This window comes from Prinia subflava, chromosome 6, assembly GCF_021018805.1.
Source record: "Prinia subflava isolate CZ2003 ecotype Zambia chromosome 6, Cam_Psub_1.2, whole genome shotgun sequence".
NCBI classification, from domain to species: Eukaryota; Metazoa; Chordata; class Aves; order Passeriformes; family Cisticolidae; genus Prinia; species Prinia subflava.
Genome location: NC_086252.1, coordinates 12,967,914 through 12,994,144, shown reverse-complemented (window position 1 = coordinate 12,994,144; position 26,231 = coordinate 12,967,914). Strand labels below are relative to the sequence as shown.

Here is a 26,231-nt window from a genome sequence, read left to right as displayed (position 1 = left end):
AGCATGCCTGGATTCATACAAGGTCTTGATACAAAAAGACCAAAACGTGCTTGAATTTTACTTTTCCCTTAATATAAAGGTCCTCTATAAACACCACATGGGAAATCTCTGATTAGTCATTTGAAAGCAAAATAAAAGATGTCAGTTTTGTAAATCTTTTGATTGATGTGCTACAACTAACTAGATTTTTTAAAAAAGTTGGTCAATTAAAAGCATTCAATAAACAGCAGCCTTTCAGTCAAATCTTAACACAGAAAAGAAACCAGAGTGAACTAGACAGAGGTCAAACACAAGATGTTAAGACTCATCACAATAAAAATTCAAACCTCTGCAGCTTCAGAATGTGACCTGTGACCCTTGAGAGGCAAATGGTATCAAGTGCACGTCCCACTAAAAGCACCTCCTAAGCTTTCACAGTTTGGAAACTCCCGGACCAGTTTCACCATTGATGAGTCACAGGACTGCTGTGCTGTGAAAGGCTACCACTCGGGCTTTAGCCTGCAATGAACAAACCAAGTTCAATGCTAGCCAGCCTCTAGCTTTGCCAGTTACTGGGAACAATGAAATCCAAAGTCCTATTGGTTAAAGGTCTCTAAATTGCTTTATTGTTATGTCCTAGATATAAACACAATCGATGCAAGCAGAAAAGAAACATACCATCCAAGACTTTTGATCCAACTAAAAGAAGTGAGCATTCTTAGTTTCTGATTATTGTTCTTTTTTGCTTGATACTTTGTAATCTGAAATATAACCTTCAGGCAAGACAGAAATTTCATCTGTTCCTTCTCGGATGATCTTATCAGGTAAGTATTTGCACAAACAAAGGTTATCTTTTAGTGTCCTCCTGCAAACAGAGCCACTGATAAGAGTTTGCTTTTTGCATTTGGATAAAGTGTGTAGTCATGGTGCTTTTTTAGCACTAAGTAATTGCTCTGCATTTAAAGCCTGTTTATCACCAGTGTAGGTAATTTTTCTTCAATGAGTTAAATACCCTGACAGCTCTGCTAAAGCTACAACAAATTAATCTGCCTATGCCTGACACTATAACCAAAGTACAAACGAGATAAGCGGGGGAACTCTTCTTTCTACAGTGCAATCAAAAGAAATCAAGTTAGCTGGCAGGTGGGCACAACCAAGTCTCCTTTATACCAAAAGGACTCTTAGAACCTAGGATATGAGGGGGGAAGGGGGGGAAGCTGGCAGCACAGTTTCATGTGCCAGCCAGCAGTGTCGGGTTTGACAGGCTGAGCACTGTGACTGAGCTGTGACTCATGGGGACGCAATGACCGCTGCAGCACAGCGCCGTGCTCAGCCTGCTCCGCACCCCTCTGCAGGGAGCTGCCACACCCACAGCTGGCACTGCACCAGGGTGCCAAGCTGCTTCCTCAGCCAGTTCATACCCTGGCACTGCAACTCACACCTTTGGAGCTACTGCATCACGCTGCAAATACAGCAGCAGAAGGCCAGCACATGCTGATTACTGCCCCTCCCACGGATTTTTGGCCCTGAACAAGAGGCAAGAGCCCTCTCTGGTCGTGTCCCTGCAGCCATGCACCAGCACCAGCGGCAGCCACGTGTGCAGCAGACGGGCAGAACCTGTGTGCACTCTGATCTCACAGAGAGCAGCTCCAGTTTTTCAGGGTTACTATTCAGTTGTAAAAGTACAGAGAGGTATCAGTGAATTGCCAATTATCCCTAATATACATGGCAAGGTAAATAACATTTCTTGTTGGGTTTTCTCTTGCAATTCGTTTGATATGGACATTGTCAATTTAAGGAAGAGAATGGCATCAGAAGTGAGGGGGAAAGGTAGGATTTTTTCCAGTGCTGCTAATTCTCATTGTTTTCTTTGATTTTGTATTTCCTTGGAAATCTTAGCTCCTGGAATTTTGCTGAGAGAGAAGAACCCAAACTTTCCAGCCAACAAAAGCTGTTCAGAAAAGTAGGGGCTTGGGAAAATTAGTGATCTGAAGTCAAAAGGTAAAAATAAATGAATGAATTTAAACCAAACCAAAACACTAATTGTTCATTTAATTCTTGTGGCAATAGATTACAAGGTTCATTGCTTTTTTCTAATTCTATGAGTTTATGCAAAAAAGCATTTGTGAATCATTTCACATTCATGAGTTATGAACAATTCTGGTTGTGTTCTGGGAACAGTCACTCCCACATATCTTCAGCCCACACTAAGTGCTAGGTTTATTAGCAAGCATGTCCAGGTAAGGTGTTATTTCATGTTGTTATGAAATTCCCACGAGCATCCCTATGTTGAAACAGTTACTCTTAACACCCATCAGCAATCCCGAACCAGTTTATAAACTTCCTACTAAAATGCAGTACACCAGCTCTCTCTCCTTTGTGGTTCCTTGAGCAAGGTTATGGTAACATTGTGAAAGACAAGAATTACTAGATTTAACTCATGAATCAAGTACCACTGTTACTAAAAGCAGAACAGAGAATTAGAGACAGTTTAATTTCTAAATCCAAATAGTTTAGATCCCCTAGTTAACTTGAAATTAGGAATAAGAAAATGGTCTTTGCTTTTGTCAGGCACTCTTGAACCTTTGCATTTTGCTGCCAGAATTTCTGATATAAAAACACAGGGATAAAAAAGGCTTAAGTCATATTTAACATGGTATCCACACCTAACAGGAACTTGTTTTTTTGAAAGCAACCTGGTCTCAAAAGGTGAATGGATATTACCACTGTGAAAGAGATGTAGTATTACTCATCTCTTTGACAAGGAGATACAGGTATGCCCCCTAGACCATAAAACGCTCACATGAACTGAAAGACCCACCCATCTTCTGGAAGACTGACCATGGAAAGCTCTGGCAGGTTCCTCAGCTGGATGCTTACCATGGGAGAGCATTAGCTTGCACTTTTGACCTTCCTTTGACATGAACAGACAGCAGCACTGCCTCCACTCTGGCTGCTCTACCACATCTCAATGTTTGTTTGTTACCTCTAGTTGAAATGAAAGCTCAAATTCCACCTTAACACCACCCCCTCAGTTTTAGCCAAACACTTTCTAAGACGCTAATTTGCAAAGACCCTCCATGCATGGTTACTTCTTCCAAAAGAGAGAAGAGTTGAAGGAAGAGGTGAAGGTAGTCTGTTTGAGCTCCATCAACAGGTAACTTTATTTAGTCATCCTGCAATGACTACAGGCATGCAGGATCTAAATAAGACAACAAATGACTTGTGCATACTTCTCTGCTTTTATTTTCTCACCTTTCCTCACTTTGAGATGTTGTTTGGTCTTAACACTGGTTCCTCTCAGGATATGTAGATATCCTCTTTGAACGAGTTTCTCTCTTACTCTCTTTCCAATTACCCATGCAACAAATTTTCTTCTTTTTTGGTCTCGCCATTATCTAAGAGCCTCAAACCCACATCCTTCTGTTTCTTCCCTACTCAAACTTTTTTTTTTTTTGCAGTTTACTGCTTTCAGAACCTGTATATTTGTTCTCCTGCTTTGGCATTTTCCACTCCCCAAATAGCAAAGAAAATGGAGAGTCTCCTTTGACAGTCTGAAGATGACTTAGTGACCCTCTGTTGTCCTTGGTCTGAAAGATGACAGCCCCAGCTTCACATTCATGAGGTATTTGGAGGTAGAGTGATTGCACTAGATCAATCAGGATTCCTGCGATGTGTTTGGACAGGTTCCCCAATTGCCACACAAATATTTTGAAAGTAATCTATTCCTGTGTCAGAAGTGGTATGTCTAAGGCCTCACTGTAGGAAGTGACAGGACTCTATTGTTCAGCATAACCGAATTTGGGCTTGTTCCACCTCGTGCTGACAGACCAGCAGGCTCAGCCAGGACCCCACGTCTGCAGCAGTGGAGGTGCACTTTAACCTCCTGCTGCTATACAGGAAGACCATCACTGCTAAGTGATGTATCTAGCACTGGAGTTTTGCTGGGGTAAAACTGATACATTGCTGTTCTGGAGCTGACAGACAAATGGTATCAGACAGAGATGAGTAACAAGAGGAAAGTTTTTCATATAGTTTCTCACTACGATTCAGATTTACTTACAGAACAAGGGCACTACAACAAGCTTTAATGCAAAGGGGAATGTGCTGTACATTTCCCTTGTGTCACTGACATCTGTCTAAAGTATCTGGGCTAGCTGCACCTGAACTGCAAGTTTAGATGTACAGCTGAGAGAACAGAGAGCCCAGAGGGCTCCCCAGATGGAGCTCCAAGATTGCCCTATGTTACCCTACCCTACAGTAGATATGCAGGCATCTGAACACTACCCCAAAAATCATTCTGGCAGTTCCTTGACCTGAAGAATCTTCAATCATGGCAAGAACAAAGCAAACCCAGAAGAGAACTTGCATCCTTCAGCACAGTTTCATAGAATACCCTCATTCTCTAATGGACTCAGAGATTCTGTTTCCTTCCCAGCCATCAATTTTATTGACTCCATCTTGCTTTGTCTGGGCCGTTGATTCACCATCTGCAGGTGGTGGTGGGATCTGTACAGCTCCACTCACACTAATTCTGTGTTGGCTCAAGGTTTCGGTCCTATATGCCTCTGCCTGAACAGCATCCACGGGAGCAAGGCAAGAAAAACATGCGAGAACTTGTTCAGTAAAGACATTTGAGGCAAATGATGTGTTGCAATACTGAGGTGACAGTTATAGCTAACTAGGCATAACAACATCCCTTGTAAAACAGGGAGCTCAGCAACAGGCTGGGAATCTCATCTGGCTAATATCAGAGGAACACTGCTTATATGTGCCTGTGGAGGGCCTTACTTCACCTCTCAGCCAAGTCCATGTTCTTTATTTTTTCCCCCTGAAAATATAAAAGTGTAGAATCCAGTGGAGCAATAGGTGAGAATAAATCACTATAACTGACAAACACCATTTTTATTGTGAGCCTTCTAGCTACTTTAAAGATTTGTCTTTTCTTTCCTTCCTTCTTTTCTTCCTTTCTTTTTACTTTGTCACTTGTGTCTTCGAGGTTCACCATGTGGTTTCAGTCCCGAGTTCCCTGCTAGATGCCAGGTTTCAAAGTTCTCAAAGTACCTATCTAGGCACACCAAACATTATAAATAACATTTCCAAATTTAAGCTGACTGGATCCTGAGCTAACCTGGTTTATAGCCATCTGGGATTCTTCAGAAAAAGTGACTGTAAGCATTGTAAACAGTTTTGTCTTCACAGAGGACACCACGAGTTTCCAACTTCATTGCCATCTTCGTTTTGTGATCTGGGTTGAAGAGCCAGGTATAGATTTAAAGTAGATGATAATGCAAATAGTATTAATAAAAGAAACCTCAGAGTGATCTGCTTTTCCCTAATAAGGCAGGCTCTATCAGTGTCCCAGAGGCAGCAAGTGCCAATACAATTAATCAGTCTGTTTTTAGTTCTCTGTAGACAGCAATATTAACAGTTTGTTTCAGTCTGTTTATATGAGTCTGATGGGTCTTCAAGATGCTGTGTTCACTCTCTTGTGATTAATAGTTATTCACATACTAAGGTGAAGGCCAAGCAGAAAAAGAATGTTTTTAGAGCAGGACAGATAACTGGATTCTCTCTCTCCATCTTTCATGTTTAATTGGGAAACAGTACTAAATTTAGGAATGCTATCTCACCATATTGTTTAAACTCCTCCTTTTCTTGCAACGTGCCCCTGTGATGAGCCAAAGGAAAATTTAAATCACATATTTTCTTTGTTTACTTTTCAGCTGTGCTCTATAAAATCATCACATTGGTAGTGAACATCTCCACACTGGGATACTAGATGAAGGCAGCAAAGCCATTGGGAGCATTTTGAGCAAGGAATAAATCCTTACAGGAAAAGAACTTTCTTCTTCTCATCTCTGCACACCTCTTAGAGGACACCTAAGAGAACAACCAAGCACCAAAGTCACCTCAACGGACATGTTACAAAGCAAGAAGGAGCTGGGCTCTAAGGTGTGTATTGTACATTACTTTTACACTTGTAGCAAGTCCTATCGAACTGGAGATGCTCCCCTAGTACAAAACCAAACCTCTTGGGCTGAGGTCCTTCTCTTCACCACACAGCTTTACTTGGAGATGGTATGAAGAAACTCTTAAAAAACAAAAAGGAGCATTAGGAGCACTGTTGCCCAGTTTCTCCTTCTACCTTTCTGGGCATTTCATTTTGACACAGGGATGTTTTCTCTCTCCTCTCTGCTCCAAGAAAAGAGCATGCTCACATTTCTGTGCTAAATTTTGTCCATCCTCTCTTCTATCTCCTTAGCAATTGTCATCTCTCCATTTTGGAGACAGATTTTGGATTGTTCCTCTTGTCCTGGTTTCTTCATTAACTCAATTTCCTGAGATTTCTTCCTTATTTGAAACTCCTCCTGGCTTTTCCTCATCTTTTTTTTACCTCTAGTCAATTGATAGCTATGCTAAGCCTCCTTTGAACTCTCTTCTTTTACTGTCTTACCCAAGTTATTGAGTTCCTTGCCTCCTCCTATCTTAATATGAAAAGTACTTTTTTCCATACTAATTGGAAAGCAATTTTCTTTCTGCTACCTTTTCCAAACAACCTTCAAAAATCTTATTTTTCTTTTACTTTTATTGAAGAGGATAGCATAGAAAACCAGTTCTGTAAGAAAATACCATTCTCTGGAATAAAAGAAAACCATCCTAATTTTTAAAATGCTCTAAGCTGCCCTAGCAAATAACAGGAATTGAATAGTAACACACAAACACATATTAACCCATAGTGCCTCTGACAAAAGTACTCAGCAATGCTCTCCATAAACCTGCTGCTGTATCCTTCTCCTACTTGTTCCAGGTAGTTCATCAAAGCAATGACATAGGTTATGTACCAAACAGCAGACCAGCTCTCCTTACCTGGGATAAAGACACTGGTGCAGCCTCCTCTCCCTTCCAAAGAATTCAGGTCCCTAGAACACCATGTTCAAAATACAGTCACTGATGTCACCTGCTTCCTGCCACTGTCAAAGCAGTGGCTTTCCTACTTGCTGTCTTGTATTAAAAACTTGGGTATACAAATGCTTACAGATGCATCAGGTCAGCTGCATGTGCCCAGAGCCACAGTATGGCATGGGCAGAGACATCTCCCCATCTCTTTTGGAGATCCACACCAAAAACTACTTGACCTTTTAAAGATCACAACTGTGGCTTGACAGTTTTAAGAAAATTGTTCATTTTTAGCTTGTTAGAAAAATGCAGCAGCAGCTGAATGGACTAAGATACAGCACTTCTAAAATGAAGTTCACTTTTTATAAAACTCCTGTTTTCACCACAGCAAACTCAATATGAAACACCTTTTGCTGTGTTGTGACCATGTATTTGCCAGTAAACAAAACTTTCAGTGCAGCCATGTCTGGATACTGGCTGAGGAAGAGGCCAGCAGAAATCATATGCTGGGTCACCTGCCAGGGGACTGCATCTGACCCTGCCTTTGGCTGAGGTTGTATCACAGGGGAGAGCAGAGGTGCTGCAAAGGTGGTTGACTCTGGCCCCCCTCATGCTCTGCCACACTGTGAGGTGCTTCAAAGGTCCCAGCAGCGGCTACCTCACTGTGATGCCATGGCAAGGGGGCATGAAGTAGCAGATCTGCCTCAAAATACTCACATACAGCCAGAAAGCCTGAGGAGGAGTAAAAGATGCTCACCACAACCTGTGATGCCACGGGCTAATAGCTGTCAAGAACAACTTCAGATATTCAGACCCTATAAAATCATTTTCTTTGGCAGAGCATAACCCAGCTTCCCAGGGAAGTCAGATACACACACATCTTCTTTCTAAATAGGTAATGCCTTCAGAACCAGAGTGTGAGGAGAAACAAAACAGGCAGCAGGAGGGCCAACATGCCAAGGAAGCCCCATCCTCGTGCTGTAGGTTGGCTGTGGTTCTTACCTTCTACGCAGATCTTCAGCCACTGCTGCTCTGCAGCTGAACAAGTAGGCTCGCAGAGATTTCAGCTGCTGTCTCAGGCGGACAATAGTTGCCAGGGGTTCAACGTGATTGTACAACATGGGATTTTCCTGCTGGATATCAATTAATGGCTCCTCATAAACATATTCCAGGAACTCTTTGGCTTGCTTTGATACCTAAAATATAAAACAGTTTAGTTAGACTTTTCTCCCGACTCTTTCTAAGCAGATCTCCCCCTCTGTGATCTGTCAGCAGTCCTATGCATCTGAACACTTACTCTGTTACCAATTACAAATGGAGACAGAGTTGAGAGAGATCCAACTCTCTCTGCTTACAGCCAAGTCAAACTTCAAATCAAGGCCTTCAAAAATTTCATGTATGAGATAGCTACTTACCCAAAGTACAGTGATATCTGCAGGCACATAAGCTTTTGCTGCAGAGTAACATATCTTACTAGACTTTTTTGAAGTCTAAAATCCAAAAAAACATTTTCTTCCCTGTTAATATTCTTCTGTTTGTTCGCTGCTTTCTTTTTGGCAAAAAAAACCCCATGTTGCTGTGCTTTTTAAAATACAGATAAATAAAACTGAATCTTATTGGTATACTCCCACAGTTCCATCTGCAAGAAGTTTTTCATCCACTTTTCATGATAGTGGCCTGTTTTATTTCCACCTGCAAAAAGCTACTGTAATCTCAAAAAATGAATGTGACTCTTGTTCCATTAGAAAAGATACTTCTGCTGTTTCTTAAGTAAAAAGGCCAATTTCCCCCTCATTCCTGATTTCTGCATTTTATCACAGCTGGAAAAGAGAAGATGGGACTATATGAAACGAGCTGCAAATCACCTGAAACTCTGCTACAGAAATATTACTGGTTCCACGATTCAATTAGTCCCCCTGGACCTCTAAGTCAATGTTTACACTGAGACAAGGGAGGGATGAGTTAGGCTAACAAAAGTAGAAAGGGCACACACACCACAGCCTCTTGAGATTTAGCAGGTTATATCCCTTCTGATGCTGTAGGTAAGAACAATACACATCCTTATAAACAGCACCACTTCCAAAACCAGCATGAGTAACTAGCTACTGACAGGGCAAGCTAGCCCCGGAGTGTGTACTCTTTTCACAACATTTAACACAAATCTAAGAAATACACCAAGGCCAGCCTTCCCATCAGTAACTACATAGATAACAAGATGTGCAATTTTAAATACAGCAGACTATAACTCCACAGGTTTCTCAGGCCCTGAAGCTGTATTAAATAGCCTATCTATTTACATTAAACACCCCACTAATTTATCTTTTTTTTTTTTTAATATCCTGCATGTACAAGGAACTGTGCAATCTGAGTGGAATCTGAGCTAATGCTACAACACAAGCACTTCAGGTTTTGTAGAACAAAACTCTATAAACTCCAAACTTACCAAGTTTTTTAACACTAGCAGCGTTGATATTTTATTATGCTTATTGCAGTGCATTAAAAAACTGCAGTTAAACAATCTGCTTTTACAATCATTAACCATCAGCAATGCCCTGGCAACTTGCGTATCTATAGCAATTATTAGTGCTCTTCCACCAATTAGCAAATTACAGCACATATTCCATGATTCCCTAGGAGGTGTGTGAATAGCTGGCACAGTGACTAGCTCCTCCCACCAGGAGGACCAGGTGCTCAGTGCTGTCCTTGTCTATCTCCTTGCTTTAAGCCTCTGTTGAAGTGATGGGCTCCTCATCCACCTGCTCCTCATCCCTGCTGTCTTGGGACCTGGAGGGTGGTTCCTGTCCGAATACCACACTCACACCTGTGCACACCTGTTCCCCTGCTGGGCATCTCTCCTGAGGCATTAAGAGCATAGGAACAAAGAGATGCCACAACCGAGGTCCCCTGAGTGACTCTGCCACATGCATGCACTATGCTGACCAAGCACTACTGTGCAGCACTGCTGCTGCATGGTCTGAATGCAGCCTTTGAGGAGCAAACCAAACCTTTCCTTCTCCTTGCCAACACAATGCACCCATGGAGTGCTGATTGCAGGAATGGTAGCTTAGCCCAGCATCACTGGCTGACAGACAGGTGTCAGTCCCCTCTGCATGGCTGACACAGGCACACAGATCTTGTAAAACATTAACTCACGTTGCCAAACACAGCAACGTTATGAGAGGCTGAAACAGTCTTAAAATGGGAAGGGTTGGGCAGCCACAGTAATTCAATATTTTTGTATCCATCCTAGGATACTCACAGTCCCCTAGCTTTACTGGACAGTAAAACAATCCTATTAAATCAGCCAGAAGGAGTGAGAAGATGCAAAGTGCAACAGCTTTAAGGGTGTTGGCTTTAAATATCATACAAGGATGGATGCTGAAATTTCCAAACCTTTCCTTTCTAGAGCCTGCAAACTTACAGTCCAAAATCCAATTTACCGTAAGTCAGCTTCTCTTGAAACCTTCTGGCACAGGGAGTTCATTTCCTACTGTGTTTGTCTGGCATTTTGTGCAGCCTGAATCCACCTGAAACAAACTGCAATATTTAGTGGGCTTTGCGTGCAAACAGGGAAAACACTCGGCCCAAGCAAAAGGAAGAAAGTGTTCACAAAACTGCCTCTTTTCTTTTGCCTTCACACAAACACATGAAAAATATAAATATGAAAACAGTAGGAGACATGAGGGAAAAAATGAACCTGGGGACAGAGCTGCAGCTTTATTTCTGACAGAAAGAACATGTCTAACTGCAGACTCCTTTCAAAGAGCTTCTGTTGCAGCCAAGAGGATTTCTCTTTTCCTACCCATGTGCTACCAGATGTTAACTGCATCATTGTTTTTCAGGATCCTGGGTATGGAAAGAGACAGCTCTAGACAAGTTTATTGTTTCTGCTTTTCACGACCCATCTTGCCAAAAGCAGACAAGAACCTCTCAATTTCCAACCTTAATTGATGCCACAACTTATTTTACAGCTGCTGCTCAGATGTTGAGCTCATGAAACATAAAAAGAGAAACATGCCTAGTTACACTGTAAAAGTTCATGTCCTACAGTACTTTTGGTGCTTGCTTTACCAGAAACAGGACAGACCCCAGAAACCTCTGAGGAGGTAAGGGATAGGTGGCAGTGGAAAGGAGTGCAGGTTTACAAACTCTTCCAATTTGGTGGACTGACACATTCCAGACTGTATAAAACAAAGAAGCTTTCAAATCCTTTTGAATCAGTCCTGACCATCAAATGTGGTATGTGCTTATTTCCTGTAGGACCTCTCTGGGGTGTGCATTACAAGTACAGCCAGGGGCATGTGCCCCTCTGCGGAAGCTCCACTTTCAGGCAGTGCTGTGCTACCTACAAGGGGCAGGGCAGTGCTCTTATCTTCACATCCCCTCCCTGCCTTAGTTCCTGCTCTAATAGTTGGGGATGATGTTGGATTTTTTCCTACCTGAAGGGTTGTGTTCCTTTCTTAAATATACCTCTCTGAGCACTTTCACACAAAGACAGGTGAAGCTGCTGCACAGAATTTGCTTGTGTTTCCAAGGCACCTCATAGCTGTTCTGTCTACAAAAAGTTCAAAACAGAATTTCTCACTATTGCAATGAGATGACAATAGATTAAGTTTTCCATGAATGCTTAAGCTTTAAAGCTCTGTTTCTTTTTGTGCCTCAGCTGCCTATACCACAGGAAACAGACTAGAGCATAGTTTTTATGCTGCAGATTGAGAAAAAAAACTCAGTTAATTTTCTTGGCAGTATTACTGACAGCTTGATATGAGGTCTTTGCCTTACCATCCACTAGCCCCATACCAGGTCTGCTCATACTGCCATGTGCTAGCAAGTTTAGTCCTTGGTAAAAGCATCCAAAAAAGGAACTTTTAAATATTCCTAACTTATATGTATGGGAGGGCTCTTTGTCTCCACACCTTGGAGCTTTGCAACTTTGAAGAATCTTGCACTTCACACAACAAGACTATCATTTTCCTGATGGCAGGCTCTGGCTACCTTTTAATAATCTCCCCATCTGACAAATTTTCTTCAAGAGACCTGCTTTTCCTCTAATAGGGCATTTACTGGCTATTTTTTCCTTTACAAATAGCACATAATAATAATATTTGCAGACACAAAACATCAAACAACCTCTCCTAACAGTGGCTGCTAGGTCTGAAGCTCTAGTATGGTCTGGATTCCTTATGAGTTTGTTATTCCTTCAGCATATACTGCCTGAGATGGCAAAACAACACTGTGTTTACTGGTATAAAGCTCTGAGGCATGTAATCAGTGCCTCTATCTAGCAACCAGCCACCAAGGCAGCAGCAAATAGCAGATTATAAAAGTTTTAGAAAAGCTCTTGTGTGTCAAGTTAACAACTGCAGAATTTTCTTGTTATGTTACTTTCATCTGTCTGGTTCAATCAAGTGCTACAGCAATGTCCTTCTAATATCCTCAAAATGCTCATGCCAAGAGACAGGACATACTGGGCCTCACAAATATTGCATTTGGTAAGCCAGTTTCCTATAGGCATTTCCACAATTCAGCATCCATCACTAAGCGGTGCCAATCCTTAGTCCCTGGTGGTCATGAAACAGGTACTCCTCAAGGGCCCAGTAACTACAAGGACTAGAGCTAAGAGAGAGTTTGCTGTGTGCTACCTCTCCCTGTCCCTTGAACAGCCAGGTAAGCAGTGATGAAAAAGATGCCACCAAGAAGGAGAAGCATGGCTGCTCCTGTGGAGGAACACCTTAAATCTAGCCAAGGAAACTGTGATGAAAACATGTTTTATATAGAGAGTGTAGCTCATTTTGTCAAGAGGGATGAAGAAGGCAGTATTTAGCAGCCAATGCCTGCAGCCTTTGGGCTGTTGTGTTTCTATCAGCAATTCAGCTCACTTGCTAGCACTCCAACCTGCAGGGAGATTACCTTGTATTTGGAAGTGTCCCAGTTATGAACCAGCCGTGCAGGGATAAGGAAGTTGTCATCCACATGGCAGGTGCTGCAGTAGTACCACCCACTGTAGCTGCACACCTTGGCCTTCCCATGGGACAAACCTATGGAGCGCTGACAGCCTAGAGAAAAGAGAGGGCAAAAGTCTGGGTTTGTACACCAAGCCAGAGACATGCATTCAGGATGGAGTCAGAAAAGTATTCCTCCATTTGAGATCCTTTTAATATTTTCTTTATTTGACCCAAGAGACATTTCTCATTCCATAAAAAATTGAGAAATAAATATCAGTATTCTTGGACTAGCACTGAAAAAAGCACACGTTAATTTGATCGTCTGTGACAAAAAGTTCAGACAGCAGTCAAAAGATACTTAGACTTCTCAAGAAACAAAGGCAGAAGACTTGCTTGTGAGGCACTGGGCATTTAAAAGCCGTGGCCATCTGAAAACCATGGCCTGAAGCTTAGACAGGTCACATTCTACTGTGTGCTTGCTCCAGAGAGTTCCCGTTTTCCCCACAACAGAACGGGCCAGCAATGCCTGCCTGCAGGAGTGAAGCCAGCTCCTGCTGACAGCCAGAAGGGATGCTGACTTGGCAGGTAAGACTCAGCCACAGAATTAGCACAGCCAAGGCAAACCACAGTCAGATCATGAATAATAACTGAGCAGCAGTCACACTGAGAATGAGTAGTTCTTGACTAGCAGCAGTGACACAGCTCAGTTTCCAGCAGGGTTTTTTTTCCTTACGATGGTATTACTCTGTGTCTTACAAGGTCTGAGGTCTGCCTGACACTTTTTTCACAGCTAGATCCCTTGCTTCTTCCCATGCCCTCTTGTGTGGAGTCCCTGGGGTAAAACAATGTATTCAAAAGCTGCTGCTTTAGTTGAAAAGAACTAATGTAGAGATCTCCTTCACCTGACCACCTGTTTTCACAAAACCTCAACGTACTTGACACTTCTGTCTTTCAACAGTGACTAAAATGAGCCAGAAGTTCATATAATATTAGAGTGGATGGCTGAAGACAGACAGCCCAGTCACATTAAACAACCTGCTCAGGAAGTGCAGATAAAAATGTTTGGGTAAGATACACCAAGATGTATGTGGTTGTTAACAACACCTCTAGACACAGCACACACGGCGGTATTTCTGCTTTTCCTTCAAATGCCAGCGTCCCCATATGACATTTATTGTTTCAGCCAGAGCACCAGAGCCCCACTCTGGCATGTGCTGTATGCTCAGATGGTCTCTGCTGCATCTGGTTCTAAATACTGAATAACAGAATCCTTGTACGTCACTTTTACTGCAAAAGCATTGGTTAAACAGTTTTTCAGGTAGAAGTCCACTGACTGATTGCTTTCATCAATATAATAATTTCATTTAGTGTAATTTATGTGACTTCTCCAGCTGAAAGCATCTTTTCTCCCCAGCAGAAGTCACACTGATTTGAGGAAAGATTGCAGGTCAGCTTCTCTAGGCATAAATTGAGTTCCTCCTTCCCCACATCAAATGATGCCACCATGTCCCCCTCTGCTCTAAGAAAATCATTAGAATGACCTAACCAACACAATTAGCTCACTTCCTCCTCTTTCACACTCCAGGGCCATTTGGTCACTGATTCTCTGCAATGCACACTACCAAGTGAATCAGTAGGGGACATACCCTGTTTCCATCTCCCTTTTCCTCTGCGTTTTTTTGTGGTTTGTTTTTTGTTGTTGTTGTTGTTTTGTTTTGTTTTTTGGTTTTTGTTGTTGTTTGTTGTTTTTTTTAAAAAAGGACATGTAGTTTCTTGGAAGAAGTAAATATATAAACAGGTCAGTTGATAAAAGATAACTATGTTCATTTCTTCTTCTTTACCCTTCATAAGACCAGAGTGTAAGTATTAACAAAGTTCTAGTGATAAAGCTGTGTTTGAATGCAAATAGTCTCCCAACTCAGTGTCACTGAAACCTTATAAACATTCCCCACTAGCCAACACTTACTTGTCTGGGGATGAGGATGGGACAGGACATACTGATTTCACCTAACTAGCACCATGCATCCCCTGCCACTCCACTGGCTGCTACATTGTCTAATGCTCTACCTCCTGTCTGTTAGACTGAAGGTAAGAATAAACTGAAGTCCAATCTGAATTGCCAAAATTCTAAATCAAAATATTTGCAGTTGAAAATTTACCACTTTAAGGCCTAATTTTTGCAGCCTCCTAGAACCAGAAACTCCAGTCCATGGAGAGAGTTTTCTCAGGAGAGGAGTGACAAAACAAGAAATGCTGGGGGGCTTCTCTCATCTTCCCTATGTCCAGCCCATAAGAACTGAAGTTTTCTGGGGTGAGGAGAGCCTCAGCAAGCAATCGTGGACGCCCTTCATCTTCAGGAAGGGTGGTTTTATGAAGAGGAGAAAATGGAAGAAATTTGTACTCAAGCAGCATGAATTGCTTTCTCCCTTGTTACAACCCTTTCCTGAGCCCACACGGGTTTCCTTGTTCCTCTTTACACCTAGTATTTTTCATTCCTCTTCATATCCTCAAGAAAACATATTCTGCAAAGCTACATAGCAGTTGTGTAGTTTGGGTTTGTTAGATGATAATGTGGCGCTGGCATCCACCTTACATTTTCCCCTACTTTACAAGCTCTGCTGTTTGAAAATCACCATCTTTTCCATTCCTCTCTGTTGTGATTCATAATGACGGCTATTTCTACAACCCTTTCAAATCAAGTTATCAAAGCACTGATTTTCTTTGATGTTATGCAGTTCAAAGTGGTGTAGTGTGACAAACATATTTCTGTGGCACAGACTACTTATGCTACTTTGTTTTTTTAAGATGGAATAAAATAGATCAAGAATTAGAGAGAAAGAAGAGGAAGAAGGACTGGCCATTGCCTTAATGACCTTAGAAATCCTGCACCTGGGCATTCAGGTACATCAACTTGCCATGATGTTTACCAAAGGCAAAGGTAGTGCTGATTCCTGGCTTGCAATTCTTGAGCACCTCTCTCAGCAGGTAAATCAGATGTAGCTGACCACCTCTGAGATTGATAACGCAACTCAACAAATAGTTTAGGGTTTGGGAAGCGACCATGCTTGCAGAGAAAACACTTAATTGCTTACATTACTAGAGAAAGCACCTTGCACTGGATGGGAGAAAAAAGCAGCACAACTTTTACCAAACCTCTCCCACCCATTCCTAATGCTCACACAGAATATTATCTATATAACATCTGTACAAAGGTCTGGCAAGCCTGGAGCCTAATGCAAAGAGAATACCACAGTATTTGCTAGCACCTAAAATCATCCCTCCTTAAAGAATGTTACAGAGCAAGCTACAGAGGGAAGAAGTGTAGCTGCAAGGTATACTGTTAGCAAGGAGAGGGAAGGAATCATCCCAAACCTTTCATCACGGAAAATACAACAAAACAACCTCGGAATCAAGGAAAGAAAATAGGGGTTAGAAAAAATAGCAGTAAGAAAGTGCTGTTGGGCACAGATGAATCTATTTCAACAACATTTCTGTAAGCAGACCAGGAGTATCAACGTCAAGAGGCTCATGTCCAAGTGTGAAGACTTCAGGAAGAAAGTAGTACAGAAGGTGAGGTTAAAAAGTTGCAACACAAGTCTCTCCTTAACTTAAGATGGTGGTCTAGAATGGAGGAGGAATCCAAGATATCTGAACAGAATTCGTCTTCTCTGAAGCACAGAAAACACCACTTTCAGGTTGCTGCATATTCTTGTGGTCAAGGAAGACGTATCCAACTATCCTTTTTATCTAGATAGCTTTCTCTTTAATCTTTTGGCAAGAAAAGACTAGAGTAGCTCCACAGTGAAGCAGAGAAAATGAAAGATCAAATTAGAATCAAGTACACAACTGTTTTCCTTATTCAATAGAGTTCCTTGCTCAGTAACAGGAAAAAGCAAGTCCCTTGTGATTGTGTGCCATAATTAAATCTGTGACAGATTAGCTTAGAGGCTAATTCATTTAGAAACAACATACAATACAAAGAAAAGAAAATGATCCACAGACTTCAAAAAGCTTTCAGCTTGATAAAGGCATAAAGCAGACTAAGCAGAAGGAGCACAGCGACAAATTTTCAGTGTTAGATCAGACATACAACATTGCTCTATCAGCTCAGCACAAACAGAAATAAGGTGAGAATTACTTCAGTTGCTTACCTTTATTCCTGTGCATCTATTCCAATTCACTCCACCATGGGAAAACTCAAATTCACAAGGAAGATACACTAACAATTCAGTTCTCTCTTATGCCTACCCAGGTTTGCATTACACTTTGCCCTTTCCCCACCATTACTTTCCAGAGCAATTTTATTTTTAATAAATAATTAAAACCTTATAAACCTCCAAGCGAAGTCTGACACTACTCACCTTGCCTACATTTTCTGTGAGCTTCTTATGAACTTTTAAAAAAGACAACAATGCCTTAACAGATTAAAGTAAAAAAAAATCCTGTGTTGAAACCATGTGGGTTTCACGCTATCAAGTTATAACTACCTAAGCAACATATAAAACTCATATCATGTCAGCAATATGCACACCTCATTTTTATTATAAACTAGATCAGCTTCTCCAGACATAAGGAAGGCTTCACACATCCCCAGCTGACTCCAGAGGATGTCCCAAGTGTTCCAAGTCAATGGAAACCTTGACTATCAGCTACAGCTCAGGACTAAGTGCTAAAATAACAGATCTTTCTTAACACCATTTGAAAGTATGCATACGCCTGTCTTTCCTGTCTCACACATTCCAGCTCAGCTGACTTAGCTGTGTAGGCTTGGTGGCTCTGGGCTGGGGAGACTGGACACTCCAGTGACCCATCCCAGTGTCGGAGATGTCCGACAGGCTCCCAGCTTCAGAGCAGCTCTCCAAGGCCCATGAGATGAATTATTCCCTAGGCACCCAGCCCTTCTTCCCATCAGCAAAGACTGGATTGGTGTAGACACCCAATAGATGGCTGAGGGTAGGGGAAGTGAATAAAACCCTTCGTATCAGTCATGCTGAACACACAGAGCTGTGACTTTCTCTGCAAAGATCAACAATCAAGAAAAAAAACCCCATGCTGGAAACAAGTCAGGTGATAGCACATAAGGGTGCATACACAGCATTCTGCATGCCTGCATTGTACATGTCCTTTACAGAAGACAGCAGACAGGCATGCTGTAGCTTACACAGCTGAATTCTGCCTTCCCAGCAGAACCAATAGTAGTTAAGCCTTCAAATATAACACCCAAATTTAAAATTCAAAGTGTAAGCTTGCTCTTCACATGTATAAGTCAAGAGTAACATTTCATCACTAAATGAAAACTAAAAATCTTAGCTGTGTCAAATGACAAGTAACAAAACTATACATTTGGAAACTAGATTTTATGTGCTTGGATTTCCCCTCACTTGAGTTTCATCAGAAGATAGGTGATTTTACCTTTAGTGTCAAATTCTAAGAGGTGGCAAAGTTATATTCTTCCCAGATAATATGCTCTGAGGAAATTACAAACAGCTTTGAAGCCATGCTTTATACGTAAGTTGTTGTTTGTCATCCTTTTAACCTAAGACATGGCCAGTCTGCATTCTCCTATAGCACATTTTCAAATCCTTTCCCTGTGTTTGCAGGACAACAGTGCTGAGGAATAACACCACACACCTCAAACTAATCCCCATGCCCCTATAGAATTATTCTCTGCAGTCTCTGGTGCTTTGCTGAGACTCTGAAGTGCTCCCTGACAGAAGGAAATGGGATCTACCATGGAATGATTTATTGGTAGGAGTCAGTAATTCACCAGCTCTTTGGTCAGGAATGGGAACTGAACACACTCTCTGGATCAGCTCTTGAAGCCTGCCTGCCAGCTAGAAGTAAGGAGATAATGTAAGCATAATTAATAATGGCATTCCTATTTGTACAGTCAATTACATTCCTGCATGGATCTACATACTGAGAAGGTAGACCAGAGAACAGAGCAAAGAGCAAAGAGTAAGCCAGTCATTTATGTGTCAGAACACTGGTGCTAGCACCTCAGCCAGGTCATTTAGCAATATGAGTCTCTACTCTAACCCAGTTTTCATTTCTGCTCTGCAGTAGTTTGAAGACCACTTACCCCTGCATAATTCACTCCCTGACTTACACTGAAGGCTACCTGGTTTGCCAAGTTTCATTTGATACAGTATTAGCACACTTAGAAATAACCAGCTATTTCTGAATACACAACTGGGTTTGTATCTCCTTTTAACAGAAGAAACAACTGTGCAGTAAGTATGGTTACACATTTTTACCAATGCTCTTTGGCTGAATTTCTTCTTGGTCCCACATCAGTACCCCAGCACTGCCTTGGGCATATGAATTATCCAGAGTTACACAGCACAGGTTCATATCAGAGACTACAGATGTTGCAGAAGGCCAGACTGAGAACCTAAACCCTTCCTACCAGTTGGCCTCTGGTTTGTTCTGTAACTTCTTTTACATTGCCCCTGATTTGATCCACGTGTAATGGTTTTGCAATAGTACACTGCTTTGGCATGCAACAGAAGAGGGAGAGCCTTGCCAATGCACACACAAATGCCCGTGTTTTGCAGCAGTGGACCCGAAAGCAGCCATTTTCCTTGAGTGTTTCCCTCAAGGCTGCACATCTGCAAGGACACTGATGCCAAATAAATGCACAGTGCACCTCACAGAATTTTTTTCCAGAGCAGCATTAGGACAGGCTCCCTGTGATGCTTGCTGGCTTCTGTGACACCTCTGAGATTCACACATCTCTTCTCCACCTCTGAGATTCGCTACCTCTTCTCTGTCAAATTTTGTTAGAACAGTCAGGTAGACCCAAATTTTATGGGGCAAAGGTAAAAATGAGCAAGCAGCATTGGAACATAAGCTTTGCTTTCTTAAAAAACTAAATTAACAGTCATGGCCCAAACCAATTGAGGAACCTGGTAAAAACTGCAACTTCAGAAAAAGTGTTGTGCAGATGGCTGTGCCTTTCTGGGACAACAAGGCCTTTAGTAGCAAAAGCTGGCTTGACTGATTTAAAAGATGCTAGCCCAACAAAGCTCTCTCTTGCACACAATTCATGAAGAACCTCTGGGTTCTCCAGACAAGAACTGTGGGTGTGTGGGGGTGGTGTATAAGTGTTGGTGTTTTCAGGTCTGAAAAATACTTCCTTTTTGTCAGAACAGTCAGGTAGATCCAAATTTTATGGGGCAAGGGTAAAACTGAGCAAGCAGCATTGGAACATATGCTTTGCTTTCTTAAAAAACTAAATGCCCAGATGTAGCTTTTTTCTACCTCAACAAAGGTGAGGCTTGCACTTGTAGACTCCCTGGTCTGGGCATTCTTTTCTTTGAACTCCATGCCAAAAGATCCCTCAAGAATAGTTTCATACAACAAATGGACCAAAAATGTCCCCAGACAACCAAGAGTTCTTTGGGGGCAGTGGAACTCATACCTAGCACCCACAAGGCAGGAAGAAACAAGGCATAGCCAAGAACAAACAGCCTGTGCCTACAGTAGAGACACCTTTACACCCAGCAGAACTGCGCTCACAATAGTACAATAAATTAGCACAAGAATGTGCTGAGAACCTGCAGAGTTGTTGACAGGGGCAGACTAGAGCAATGGGGTCACCTATCCCTAGAGAGGCAGAAAAGGCTCCTTTCAAGGCTGCCAGGAGGAATATGTGGATTCATCAGCCAAGACAGTCCTATCAGCAGTTCCTCTTGCAGGCTGAGACAAAGAAGTCACTTAACACCAGTCGATTGCAAAGTGCACATCAGGGCACAGAACAGGCACTGAACAGATCAAGCACTTATCTAAACTACACTTCTAGGCAGCAGCACCCAAGTCCAAACCAAATCCCATGGAGGTGAAAATCTCACTCTGTGAAGGTACCAGCCAAATCCCAGGAGGGTGAAGGTCCCAACTTCTATCAGAAAAAGCTGATAGTTTCCACTGTCACTTCCTCTAGTCATGCCATCCTAGAACTGCACTGGAGAACTCATCAATGAAAATTAAATGGCCTCTGTGATCATAACTGATCACTCATAAACAGGTTAATCAACCCAAGCATGTAGTATCTTCCAATCTTTTTCCAAAACGAGCAGTCATATAGCAAAGCACCGTGGCCCAGCAATGTTTCGAGGCATGCAGGTCCCTGCTACACAAATTCTTTTTTTCACCCTTGTTTGGAAACACTTCCCCCACTCCTCCCAACAAGTCAGTGACCTTGTTTAAACAAGGTGTATTTTCCAAATACTAACTTAGACCAAGGTTTTTTTCTGTTCAGCTGTTTTAGAAACCCCACTGTTAGCAGTGGAAGCTTTAAATGAATAGAAATAGGGCTGAAAGTCACATACAAGACTAGAAGACTAAAGCCTAAAGTGAAGATACCTAAACAATAGAACCTTTACAGTGCAAAACATTCCTAGGGGATTTTATGGAGTCTCAAATGCAGGGAAGGTAAAAAGCTGCTGAAGCCTTGGAAGAAAGAGATCAACTGAAATGAAACCAAGCACAAAACAAATACAGCACTTAGAAAAAGCACAATCCTAAAAGCCCTGGACAGGTGAGAACAATGGTTATTCAGAACTGAAATGTGACAAGCGTGCTGAAAACCTTCCAAAGGACCTTATGTGCTGCATTTGCTAGGGTTTATCCTCTAGCATTTTTATTTCGGTGGCATGCTACAAATAAGAGTTGGGTGTAATGACAGTTCACTAAGTATTTGCTAAATTTAAGGATGCTTCTCAACTCTCTGTATTTGAGATGTTTCAACTGCAAGGCTTTTTGATGATACCTTGGAAAGTTGAAGAAAGTTGACATCAGACATGACTATATTGTTTTTAAATCACACTTGCTGGCTTGCAAGCTATTAGGAAACACTTTCTCTTCATTAAGGTGGGGGGGGGAAGAATTTCATTTTTACTGCAGTAGGGACTGATTCCAGAGCAAGGGGCTGAGACAGAGCAGAGGTTGCATGACCCGTGCATGTTGCACTGGGCTGTCCCCATGCTACACACATGACCACAGCACTAGGTGCAGAATGATTCCTTGAAAGACAACAGCTCTCCACCTGCTGCTTCATTTGACAGGGCTGCAAGCTCAGGAAATCGCACATTTACTAACCTTGGCTTCTCTGCACCTAGTGTTCAGCTCAGCCAGCCAAGTCATTCAAGCCCTAATAGCAGTATTTATCGTTTTGGCAAGTGAGGACACATGGAGAAAGCAGGGAGGAAAAGACAGAAGGCACCCCAGAAGAGGAGCACGGAAAGCCACACAGACAAATGAAAGGGCACAGAGCATATTTTCCAGAAGGCAGAAATTCCCACATCCATTAGGACTTGCTGTCTAAGTAACAAGAGTTCCTGGCAGACACAACTGACTTCTCTGGAAAAAATGTCTGTTTTAATAAAGGACAGGGAGAAAGAAAACAAAAGGTGAAACAGAAGAGAGCCATCAAAAGAACAGGAGCTATGCAAAAACAGGAGGAAAGGACAAAGGCCATTTGTCTTCCCCATCTATGGAAAAGTGATGCCACATGACAAAGAAATAACGATAGTGAAGGGCACTTGGGGATATTTGCTCCTTACAGACCTCGAGGAGAACTCCTCCAGGAGAAATGCCTACCTTTCCCTAGAAGCCTTTGTCTAAGCCAAAAATATAAATAATGGCAACAAAATTAAAAAGGTTGATAAACTCCCTGCCTCTCCACTGCTAATCAGGGGCCTGTTCAGTTTTTTCAAATTACAACAAAAAATGCCCTGCCCTCTGCAGTAAAACAGGGTTGCAAACGTGGAGAAAAGCTTTTGTATCTGCTGGTCAAGCAAAAGACAACTTTTTTCAAACTGCCCTTCTGACTCCAGGGTATCAACAGTTTGTCCTCCCTGCCCCATGACTACATCTGACACCACTGGCCTGGCTTATATCGGGGGTTGAAAAGTGCTACTCAGACTCCAAGATAAACCTGTCAATAGCGAGGCGCAGACACTCACATTCTTTCCTACCTGCCTGTGAATATCAGCTGTTTGTCTGGGACCAATTCCTTGAAACGCTTTTACTGACAGAGAAAAGGAAAAGGGTATGCAGAGAGCATTTCAAACAGGAAAAAAAAAGTCGGGGAGGAGAACCCCACAAAGACTGCAAAGAGAAAATAAATTTTAAAAAGCCTGTCCCCATCAGGTCCTCCCAGCAACCTTCTTTATCAGAGGTTCATTGTCAATCAGTTAGCCAAGGCAGCAGGGGTCTGTAGGAAGGGGGGTAGTTCGAGAGACAATGGTCTGCCCTGTTGTATTACTATTTAATCGCTTTTCCTAAATAAATAAAGCAGCCCTGAGGTGCTGTCATGTCAAGGGAATTTATAACAAAAAACCCATCATTTTTCATTGGTCATTACTTTTCCTTCCCTCCCACCCCTGCAGGACTAGAGAGGGTTATTACTGTAGCCGTAAGTTCCATCTTTGTGTTGCTTGCCTTTGATTCCCACTCGGACCTTGCCGCTTTCTGGCACTAATTTGTCAGGCTGAACAAAGGAGGGATTTGTACCTCCTGTAAGGTCTCAATTAGGAAAGGCTTCTGCTGTATTATGTGCCATTGGGACAGGACACAAAGACGGTAATTACAGGAATTTGCACTAAATGGCTGAAGAATTCACAGCAAAACTTTTCTTCCTCCCCCCTCCTCCTCATCTTTCTCCAAGCTCACCCCTCCCAGCAGCCCTGGGGAAAAGCGCTCTCAATGCCTGCAAGCTGTAATTACCACAGCAGCCCCTCAGGTTAAACAGCAGCCCATGCACCACTGCCCGCGGGGAGCACGAACAAGGAGACAGCCTCAGCTTGCCCGTGTGCCTCCTCAGCACAAACTTTTCTGAGCCAAACAAGTTTCCCCAGTTTCTCCCAGTTCTAACTAGAATTATTTGATTCTTTGCACCACGGCAGCAGCTCCAAGTTCCAGCCGGCTCTAAGGGTTTCAGGAATGGCAAAGGACCTGCTCCTACAGAAAGTGTTGTGAATCCCCATCCTCGGGGACAGAAATCTCAGTGACCAGCTTCCCACAGACCCTCCACAGCTCAAGAGGAGTTTCTCTGTACAAGAACATTTGTCCAGTTTGCCAGGCTAAAAGGAGACCACAGGAGTACTGGGAATGCCTCAGGTGTATCAGGAAAAGACATCATGCAACCCTGGTCAGAGCACCTTATTTTTGCAGGGAATACACGAGTGAATGGAGATTATTCATCCCTAGTTTGGGAGAGGGAATTCACCCTTTCCCAGAGAAAAGTCTGCTCCCATACTACATACAGCAAGACTAAAGCCTGTTTCACATTGGAGACATGCGTTTTGTTGCCATTCCAGGGCCTGATCCTATTTTAGTCATTGAAAATACTCACTTCAAACTCTCCTGAACCTCAGTCAGAGAATGAAGCAAAATATAAAACAAATTACATCAAATCATAAAACGGTGGCCAAGAACAGAGCTGAATTCAGGCAGAAGCCCAGATACTGTGACCAAATCATTAGCTGCAATGATGCCAACCCTCATGATAGTCCAGCTGCCAGGTGGGTGCCCATGCACTGCAGAGAGATGAGCAGGAACGTGACCTGCAGATGACTAGCAGAGAAGGACAAACCCAACTGCAGCCACAGTCAATTTAGAGGGCAGTCCAGTACTTCTAGGGCCCAGGTCTCCCCTGGAAGGGATCCAGGCCAGCCAGCAGGTCCTGGGCCCACACAGACACTCCTCAGTCACGTATGGCTCCAGAGCAACATGAGAATCACACTCCAAAGCAGCATGGGGAGGAGCCACGACCAACACAGCTCCCATAATACAAAAGAAAAAGTCTCCAAGAGAACTGCTTCTGCTTGAGCTGACAATTTCTAAGTGAGTGGAACTAAAGCAAGTCAGAGACTATAGTTTAGGCATAAGGTGCCCAAATTTGCTTCACACAGGTGCTCTTGCTAAAGTAAAATGACAATGAACTGCATTCACACAGGTTCTCTCTGTTTTCACTTCATTCCCAAACTGGATAAAAACATGATCTTGCCTATAGGACTAGAGTCAGACAACAAATTAATTCAAACCCCTTTGATTCTGGACCACCTTTACAGTGTCCTGAATCAGGAAAACAGCTCAGCCACCCTGCAGGGCAGCCCTGGCCCATGTAGTGCTGTATGTGCAGGATCTAACATTTCAGCACTGCTCATTAAAAGCAGGTGAACCTCTGAATATCCCATAGGTTTTTCTCCACATTTGACAGAGAGAAGGGCTAACTACAGCCCCAGTGAGAGGCAGGGAACAGCTGTGCTGCTAAACACACACATGCTCTTTCAAGTGATTTTCTTTTCCTGCAGAGGGGATGCAGGTGCAGATGCTGTAACCTGGCTGCTCACCTGCACACTTGAAGCTCTGCACTGTGAGCCCTCTCTCCAGAGACAGCGTGGTCAGGATGCTCAGGAAGCTGGTGGTCACAGACTGGCGCTTGGCCTTTCTGAGCTCGTTCCCAAAGGGCCGATCTGCAGGTTTGCTCCTGAGTGTGACCTGTGGGTTTTGAGTTAAACTTCGAGTAGCATTGGCTGCTGCTTTCAGGGCCTCCATCCACTCCTGGGCCCTCTGCCGGGTCTCTGCACGCAGGCGCAGCACATCTTGGGGAAAAATGACCTGAAAGCAAGAGTCACAGCCATCCTGAGTATCTGTCTGGACAGACAGGCACACATCCACATTGTAGCTCAGCAAGGGATCTTCATCAAGCCTACCAGGTTGGAATGCCATGAGATAAGACCTGTTCAAGACAAAAGTAAATGCCTTCCAGTTATTCTGGACAGTTAACCTGTAAAGAGTCCCTGATTTCAGAATATTTTGGTGCTCTTTAGCATTTTCAGTCAAATTCATGGATAGGAAGAGCTCCATAGGCTTCTCTAATAATCCATTAGTTTGAGAAAGGTCACTGTTGTTTTCAGGCTTTGGCACATTCTCCAGTTTCTCCTGCTGTCTTGTAAACACAGGCGCAGAAGCACGCACCGCTTCCCAAAGTTTCTGTCCCCAGTCCAAAGTCTCCCATGAGGACTCTGCCTTCAGCTGCAGCTGTGAGCTGTCTGACAGGACAGTGTCCACCACCTTGGTTTCAATGCCACCTGTAACAGAGACCCTCTGAAAACGCATGAGTGGATACACGGTGGGAAGAGTCTGGTTGCCACTGCTGTCCAAGCAATATAGGTACAGTTTGTACTGGGAGAGCTCAGCGTAGCAGGTTTGCCAGTAGCTGTCATTGTCTCTTCTAACTTCCAAGTATCCCTTCTTCAGAAGATTTGGGAACACTGTCTGGTGTTCTGGAAGAAAAAAATTAGAATATTACAATTATTTCTTTTAAATTGTCTCAAATTACTACATAACTCTGGCTTCCACATCTCTTCTACCTGTACACGGTGTATCTGAGGATAGGAT

General features: G+C 42.8%; 1 protein-coding gene across 3 annotated transcripts in view; it reads right to left on the bottom strand.

Annotated features, from left to right (window-relative positions):
* PLEKHM3 (pleckstrin homology domain containing M3) overlaps positions 1-26,231 on the bottom strand; it is a 110,936-nt gene that overhangs the window by 69,072 nt on the left and 15,633 nt on the right. For all 3 annotated transcript variants that reach the window (XM_063400310.1, XM_063400309.1, XM_063400311.1), the window contains 3 exons: positions 25,181-26,116; positions 12,790-12,935; positions 7,882-8,075 (listed from right to left, as the gene is read on the bottom strand). In XM_063400310.1, coding sequence (XP_063256380.1) covers positions 7,882-8,075; positions 12,790-12,935; positions 25,181-26,116 — 1,276 coding nt within the window. The remainder of the gene's footprint in view (positions 1-7,881; positions 8,076-12,789; positions 12,936-25,180; positions 26,117-26,231) is intronic.